Source organism: Neltuma alba, unplaced genomic scaffold (assembly GCF_004799145.2).
Source record: "Neltuma alba isolate B1F8T4 unplaced genomic scaffold, ASM479914v2 tig00001313_pilon, whole genome shotgun sequence".
Taxonomy (NCBI): Eukaryota; Viridiplantae; Streptophyta; class Magnoliopsida; order Fabales; family Fabaceae; genus Neltuma; species Neltuma alba.
The window spans coordinates 1-9,077 of NW_021632414.1; the positions used below are offsets into that span (position 1 = coordinate 1).

Consider the following 9,077-nt stretch of genomic DNA (forward strand, 5'->3'; position numbering starts at 1 on the left):
TTGAATTAGATTCCATGCCTCTATTTTATTATTTGGATGAACATACAAGTACTCGTTTAGCTCCTCCTTTAAAAAAATATATTTGTGTTTTACAAAACAAAGCTAATTTACTTTGTATTGTGTAAAATTACTTAACAAAAATAAGTTAAAATAAATGCCCTCTAAAATAATTCCTACATCTATAATTTTGATATTTTGGTGATCATCTAAACCAATATATTCCAGGAAAAATGACCTAAAAATACCACTTAAACTCCAAAACGCTACAAAGATCATGCTTCTTGTAATGATATTCACTATTCTTGTAAAGTTTTGGACATGTTAGCATCACTTTTTTGTCATTTTAAAATTCAAGTGATATTTTTAAGTAATCTTCCCTATATTATATTCCATAATTCTTTTCAACCAAACCTATCAAACATCACCTCTTTGTTTCCCCGGAGAACATTACCTCTATCTAACCAATAGAAAAGGCAAAAAAGAGTGGAAAAAAAAAATAACTCTAGATCTTTAATAACTCATATTTAGGCCCAAGAAAATTTATATTTTAACTTTTAAAAATAAATAAGTAATAAAAATAAACATTCGTAAATAATAATTATAAGTATTTATTTAGAAAATCCCCTTACCAACTCCGTATCAAAGGGGGCTCAGGCGCTTGGCTCTATACCTAAGGAGTAACTAATGGAGTGACAACCTTGCTGCCTGAATGGATTAGCAACAAAACAATGAAGCCTGCAAAGTAATGCATATTGAACAAGACATTCAAGGAAAGAAACTTAAGAAAAAAGTCTTGGGAATTTACCATCCCTTTTGTTTCTGAGAAATTGACTGAATAGACATATATTATACTAGAATCAAGCCCCAATAATGTCATTCTTTATGATTCAAAAAGACCTGTGTGATCTTTTATGTAGATTACGCCATATAACGATATCAACAATCCATGTCCTCACGTATATAAGAAGATAAAGAGCAGTTTCATAGAGAAGAGCCTATAGGATGTGACCATTTACAAAGATTAATGATTTACAAAATATTCCGCCAGCGTAACCATGTAAAAGAATCATTAGTTGTTCCCGGCAATAGAATCATCCTTCTGAAGAGCAACATAGTTCACTGGAGCCACTTTATTGACCCTACCACTTTCTCTACGTTCCTTGGCGCTCAAGGAACCATAACGGCTTGAAGGAGTGAGCATCCGGCGCCCAATGGGTGTCCCAGTTATGTTGTTACTATTATTATTCTGACCGAAGGGTTTCTTTGTTGTAGACTTCGAACCATAGAGTCCCTCTTGTTCTACAGCAAGTTGTTCTTGTTGTCGTCTCAGCTCCTAAGAAGATCATAAACAGAAATTAGAAAAACATTAACCATTCAGGAAAATTCACACAAAGTTCGTCAAAACAGCTAGTCAATTACCAAGTTCTTTTCTTTTCTTTTTTTTAACCATGGTCAAATACCGAGGTTCGAAACATAAAAAAGCCAAAGTCATCACAACACATAGCAACTATTGCAGCCAACTTTCCAGCAGAAAAAGGAGTAGAACTTTTGAAACATGAAGCAGACCCAATGAAAAATCAGATCAACATTGTAGAAAATTTATATGGATTAATCTTTCAGACGTTTGTATATTATTGAGTTAATTTGATTCACTTTGATGCATTTCTTCTATTAACCCCCAAACAGAATGGGAAGGGGCATGACCAAGTGAACAGAAAAAAGTAGAGTTGCAGTAATACACAAATAGCTCTATAGTTTTTTTTTTTTGTCTATTACAGAGTGTAAGTTTCAACGTTTATGATTTATTAATAATGCAGCTTGCTATAAAACTTATTTTATATTGATTTTTTTTTTTGGTGAAATATTTTATATTGATTTTGATTCTACGACAACTAGCATGAAAGATATGGTGTGTCTCGTATCTGCATATAATGATTGTAGAATAAAAGCAGTGGCTGTAAAGATTGATGTTATCCCATTGGTGACAGCATACTACCTCCGGGCCTATCGTTTGTTTCTTATAAATAGGCCCGAATGCAGTATATACCAACACAGATGGTAGTATGGGGAAAAAATCATATACATTTTGCGCCCTACAAGACAACGACTACTTAAATTCTTATTTTCTGAATGATGGAGATTAGAGACTAAAAATTTAAAAAAAAAAAAAATGACAGCAAGCAATACCCGAGATTTGCGCTTCTCTTCTTCTCTATGTTGCCTCTGCAAATTAAAGTCATTCAAGCTTTGCAGCAACGGAACCTGAAAGGAAATGAATTGTTGAAAATCAAATAATCTCTCCCTTTCAAAAGAGGAAGAGTACGTTCATTACCTTGTCATATAAGAAAGGTATTCCTTTTTCCGCCTCCCAGGCCTTTACTTTTGCAGTCAAATTCTCGACTATAGCTGGTCAACAAAAGGTCTCAAGACAAAATAATGTTAAACCAATGGAACAAATAGGTATTGCAGGTTATTAGGTGGAGCTCCTTTGCATCACGTGTGCATTTTATATACATATTTTTCATTCATGTGTTCTCTTTACAATCCAATCTCATGCTGGTATTCTTTTTTTTTTTTTTCAAAAGGACTGAATGCATGCTGCTTCATATGTTTATATCCTCAAGAGGAGAGATCTATGGCGCCAAGTCAGCCGTAGCATAACATTCTAAGAATGTTACAGCCCACAACTTTTAGCCAAGATTCAATAGAATATCAGGCACTGAGTAGGACTAGGAATAATATTTTAAGAGCTGTTGGCTGGCTACAGATTTGTTAGTAAATCAGATCCAGAACCTTATATGGAAACTACTTGAAATAACATTATCAATGATAAGTTTGTGAAATAATGGGGAAAAACTCAATCATCTAATCTCAACATATCAGTGACTTCCTTTTGAAAAGCAAGACAAAGGGCAAACACTTCACTTGGAAACAATTCTGAATGGCTTACACTAGCTCAAATTTCTTCACTTCTTCCGTGGGTCTACTATCTACTATCTCACTTCGCATTTGGTGTTATGATTTAGGTACCACTAACATAATTGCTGGTTTCCATGGCTTGCGATGGCTTTCATAAGCTTTCTTGATTAAAAATTCAAGCATAATTGGTTGCCAGTTTACATGGCATTGGCTTTCTTATTGGCATGAGGGTAGTATCATCAATCACAAAAAACATGGAGAGAAAAAATTGAAAAATGTGAAAGCTTACATGGTTTAGGTACCACTAACATAATTGCTGTTTTCCATGGCTTGCGATGGCTTTCATAACCTTTCTTGATTAAAAATTCAAGCATAATTGGTTGCCAGTTTACATGGCATTGGCTTTCTTATTGGCATGAGGGTAGTATCATCAATCACAAAAAACATGGAGAGAAAAAATTGAAAAATGTGAAAGCTTACATGGTTTAGGTACCTCTAACATAATTGCTGTTTTCCATGGCTTGCAATGGCTTTCATAAGCTTTCTTGATTCAAATTTGAAGCATAATTGGTTGCCAGTTTACATGGCATTGGCTTTCTTATTGGGATGAGGGTAGTATCATCAATCACAAAAAACATGGAGAGAAAAAATTGAAAAATGTGAAAGCTTACATGGTATTTTGCTTACTAGGGTCCGAGCCTTTTCTGCACGTTTCAAGTTTTTGTGTGCTCCTCTTACCGCACTATATCGATTTTCATCCTGATAAGAGAGTCAACAAGGTAAATGATGCATATAAAGATAAACTTTCTTGTAAGATTCTAAAAAATGGATCCAGAAAAATCCCACAACTGGTGTGGAATACAACATGTATTTGATCATGTTTACCAAAGAAATCTTAGACAATGAGTCACTTGAGATAAATTCAACTTATCAACCTGAATTGCCAAAACTCTTCCACTGCTTCACATGTTAACATGTTCATTTTGTTTAAGACATGTGAATGATCCCCGAAGTAAAAACATCATGTATAGCTCATTCTTGAGAACCTTGAGCACCTCCTGCGTCCTATGTTTATACGATTTCTAACTGATCAAAATCTAGTCATTCGCTAAATTAGAGTTCCTATAGGATGTTCACACCAATACCAGCGTGTGAAAATCTATGGGCTTTTCCATCCCTTTCAGTAAATGGCAAAATGGGCTACTCTAATAAGTCACCATATATGTTGCAAAATAGTCTGAGTGTGTGTGTAACATGTAGCTGGAAATCCAATCATCTATCGAGCTGAAACCAACATAAATGAAGTTGCCACCCATAACTATGCTTTTTCCTCCCTACTAGTAAAATTTTAGTAAATGGAAAAATGGATTACTTTAACAAGTCCGCGCAGATGTTGAAAAATATAGAATCACCTTATCTTAGGTTTGGGCCAGACCAGCATTTTGGTAAAGTTCCTAGGTTCAATTACATTCCTAAGGTAAGAACATTCCCCCCTCCCCAGAACCAAAAAAAAAAAAACTTAAAAAGCCAACCAAAGAGAAAGAAATTTTGCCAAAGGCATGTAGTATAATCCAAATTAAAATAGTGTCATATGCCAAATAATCAATCACTAATTATATTCCTAGTTATTAATAAATTTCAACTGCTTTATTTTGGCTTTCTTTTAAGATAACAGATTTCAAAAGAAACATGAAAAGATAATTACCCTTTCATATTCATCTAGCCAATTTTCCTCCTCAGCAGCCAAGTGCCACTTCTCTACCTTATCCAAGATATCCTTCCTGCTTAGAGCTTCCTCTTTTGCTTTTCTGATTTGATCATCCATGCTCTGAAGCAAATCAGAAAGACTAATACTACCTGAAAATGTATAATTTAAAAACAAATGGTTTATCACATGAATTACACGAGGTTGTAGGCCCGCCTAAAAACAGCCAAATCAAGAAATTGTAGAGTAAACACAAGTGCTCAAGAGGCAAATAGGAATTAAATAAATGGCTGTCGAAAATTTTCATAAACTTTTGAGAAAATAAAAATTTTTAATAACTTAGACTTTACGAAGAGAGAAAGAAGTATTAGTCAAGAACCAGATTCTATGAGGTCAGTCAGAATCTGTTTAGCCTTAACACTATCCACATCCATGTGAACTCCTCTGTAAATTTGTTCTAGCTCATTCTGCCTCTTAAACACCAAGTCCTTTAGCTTACTTCCTTTCAGAATTTCCAAGCGCTCTACTTCAAGCTCGGCCTAAAAGGCATTAAACAAATCAAGAGCAGAAAAATTAAATATCATGCCAAGGATTCTTACAAAGTGAAGAATTACAAGATAAACTCAAGACAAAAGGAATTTTCACCTGCTCAATGACATCCACAGAAAGACACCCTTGTTTTGACACTTCATCAACTGACAATGGAATTAAGCTAGAAACATGGCTAAAGTCCTTTTGCTCATCAATTGGTATTTCCATGAGATTCCACAGCTCTATTAAGGACCTAGCAAGCTCTTGGAGCTACACCAAACCAATATTGCATTAATGAACCTTTGTGAAGCTTTTCAAAATATAGTACCGTATTTTAAAATTCAGGCACAACAAATTGATAATTTCGTCAACAAAAGCCATTAAAACCTAGTATGTATCTTCACAGCTTGACATAATTACATGTCAGATTTGGTAAAAGCTCAACGAGGCCTAGCCTGGCCCATTTCCCCCTCTTATATTAGGTATTTTATAAGAGAAAACTTTCTCCTTTGATAGCTTTCTTTTTGCTCAAAAAAGAAAAGTTAATTTGCAAAGTAACATTCAATATTGGTAAAATGATTTAGCTATATGTATTATCCACTGTCACGTTACCACACTCATTCATCAATGAAAGATACAATACCTTCTAGTTATATTTTTCAAGAACATATCATTTTGCCAAAAGAACATAATAATTATCCACACAACGTATGAATGCAACCCATCAATATTTGATTTTCCTACTTCAAGCTTGTGACAAAAGAAAAAATTTTGTTTTATGACAGCTTTTCACATCCACTACTAATCAAAGTTGGGTTTTTGAATATGTGCTTGCCATACTTCAGTCAATTCTCTAGATGATAGGAACGTCGCATATTTTCATTATAATCATGGACACTAGCACATAATGACAAATGCGGTCCTGCTAAGTTCAAATTCTACTTCTTTTATAATTGAGAATAAACTAGTTCTTAATGAGTAAGGACACTATTGTACGTTCTCCTTAGTGAGTTAATTCTAGGGATGATATTGTAGGTTCTTCTCAGTGTCAAGCATATAGATAGAGGCACAAGTGCCCCATCTATCGTAAAGATATGAAGTATTCATTCAAAAGGTCAATACATTCTTCTCTGCATTTTCTCTGATCATTCCTCCCACAACTTTACTAACATTTATATTAAAAAAACTCATTGTGCTATTTGACTCAATGGCCATTAAAGAGAGGGCCTCTTCAGGATACACAAAAAGACTAGGCAGATTTGTTGCATGTTTAATTTCCTTCCCTTCACCCATGTAATCTAGTTACGGATTATGGATTTTTTTTCATATATACTCCTCATTTTCATCTTTCTTCACTCTTAATACAAGTTCTTTCAACTAAATGATAAACAAATGATAAGAACGTTGAGATTTTAGGAAGCAGTTGACAAAGCACGCAAGTCAAAACTCAAGCAAAATAATTCAATGCAAGACGTGTGGATGATCAAGGTGCTTATCTCCTTTAGAAATTAACACTGAATATGGGTATAATTTCTTGAAGTAATTTAGTGCTGACAACCCAATGATACACTCTCTCCAGTCCTAAATGTAGGAGCTAGCTAAATAATCTACAAACACTTACAAAAATAGCTAATTCAATTATTTGTAAAAAATGGGTATTGGTTTTCCTAAACTACCACCTTTAATCATTAGCCTTGGAAATTAACCCCCTAGTAATGGAAAAACCTTTTGATGTGTGCAAAATTATAAATTTGGAAAACAAAATAGATTGAAGTATTATATTTCGGATCAAAATAAACCTCTCAACTAGATCCTATATCTAGAATCAAAGAGAGTCTAACTATTGCTAAGGTAGAAGCACATAGGGTATGCAAAGACACATGCATAAGCCCATGACCACTATTTCATCATGAACATAACTACTCACCTTTTGCAGCCTTTGTTTCTTATCCTGCTTTAATGAATGAATAACCTCAGTTAATCTGGCAAGTGTGTCATTGCTGATGCTTTTTAGTGTATTGTCTGACGAGTCACCCAAGCTAGGGTGGATTCCATTCAATGTCTTCAAAAAATCAATCGACATTACTACTGAAAGCTCATGAATAGTACTGATATGGCTATTCACCCTCTGTAGGCGCAAGATCTGCATATATAAAGGAAGCAATACTAAGAAAATACAATTTATAGAATTACAAATAGTTTATTTAGAATGCCTTGTGGTTCACCTTTTCATTTTGAAGTTCTTGAAGATGTGACTTAAGTTGCTCCAACTTCTTTACTGTCAAATCATCAACTTCCTGTTTTTTGCCCTCGTTGGATGGGCTGCACCCAGCTATTTCAGCACTGATCTGAGAAATCTGGAACAGTATCTTTGTAAATTCTTTGATTCGGATCTGCTTCTTTGACCTCAGCTCCTCTAATACAGGTCTAACCATAGCTATTTGCTCCTTAAGAGTACCTTTTCCCTTTAAATGAACAACTGAATCAGTAGAAGAGAGAGCTTTGTAATTTGATTAGCATAATGTTAATTATGCAGAGGAACACATAAGAGATATTGAAATCATCAAACAGGTGATAGTTGCAACTATAAACAAAAAATAGCAGATAAAGAAGCAGAAAATAGTGGAATTCTTATAGAAGGAACTTATGGAAACTGTAGAAAATAGCATAGGCAAGAAAGGAGAATGTTTTCCTAAAAGTGTTATAGAATTGTTAGACAAATCAGGACCATGTATGCCACCGGAAAAATGGCCTTTAAGTACTGCTAATAGTCTTCTTTAACACAAAATCTTTTGCAAACGGTGGTACAAGAGTTCATTAACAGTTATCGCAGTTGAAAGAGCAAGAATAAAGCAAAATAGCAACAAACCCGTGAAAATGAGGCACTCTCCCCAAGGGTAGATAAAATATTGGTGATTTCAGCTTCTGCGTCACTTAATGACTGGTACAGGTCAGCCTTGTACTTTCTTGTTTCTTCAACCTTTCGACGGTAAATATCAAGGCATTCTTGCTCAAGTTGAAGAAGCATCTTGTCTCTATCGCTATCACTTTCACCAATTTCATCCCATATTATCTAGGGGGGAAAAAAAATAGTGGATCATGACTCCTTACTTGGGTATCTCGCATATCACAAAAAAGAGCAAAAATAATCCATAAAGCTAAAATCAAACTGTAAAAATTACACAGACTCCAAAAGGTAACGAGGTCAATAAATCCCCAAAAATTTGAGAACCTGCATCAATTCTACCACCATTAACAGTTTCTTTCTGAAAATAAAATTAACTAAACAAAGGCCACAAAAACTCAAACTCCATAAGATCACCGAGAAATACGGAATGGATAAGCCCCTCTAGTTAAAAAAAGAACAAAATTCATTTCACTTCACACTTTCATCGTTTCTTTCAATTTAGTTACGCCCAACATCTGGCAAGTGAGTAACTTCATGACTGCACTCAATTAGTCATCATTTTAACCAAAGAAAAGAAAAGAACCTGCAAATGGTTGAGTAGAGAAGCGCAAGTGGTGCGAGACGGCGAAATTGGAGGAGGCAGGTTTGCCATTCTCGGAGCAAACAAACGTAGAGCAGAGAGAAAACCAAGCACGAGAGAGACAGAAAGAACCCTAGAAATGAAATGAGAGAAATCAAATCAGAAACTGCGAGCGTTGCGGAATGAAGGAGCGTTTATTTTGTTGATATGATTTCCTTTTTCGTTTCCGAATTCATAATTGCTTGCCAATTGCTTCTTCAGTTCTTCTGGATTAGAAGGATCGCAGGATCGCTTTTGAAATGAGACCACGGAACTCAGCTTTTAAGTTTTGGCGCCAAAATGTTGTGCTCCTTTTTTTTCAAATATATATTCGGTGTTTGTAACAATGAGATCAAAAAAAATAATTACAAAACACATTTTAAAAATTATCATTT

The 9,077-nt window shown here is 34.6% G+C and overlaps 1 protein-coding gene across 1 annotated transcript; it reads right to left on the reverse strand.

Annotated features, from left to right (window-relative positions):
- Window positions 1-827: 827 nt before the first annotated feature.
- Window positions 828-8,876, reverse strand: LOC114755097 (65-kDa microtubule-associated protein 5-like). Its single transcript, XM_028943975.1, has 11 exons — window positions 8,647-8,876; window positions 8,025-8,228; window positions 7,381-7,620; window positions 7,083-7,298; window positions 5,270-5,425; window positions 5,004-5,163; window positions 4,625-4,776; window positions 3,591-3,678; window positions 2,333-2,406; window positions 2,188-2,262; window positions 828-1,333 (listed from the first exon to the last, which is right to left on the reverse strand). Exons 1-11 carry the CDS (start codon window positions 8,713-8,715, stop codon window positions 1,070-1,072), a joined length of 1,698 nt encoding a protein of 565 aa, XP_028799808.1. The 5' UTR covers window positions 8,716-8,876; the 3' UTR covers window positions 828-1,069.
- Window positions 8,877-9,077: the final 201 nt, after the last annotated feature.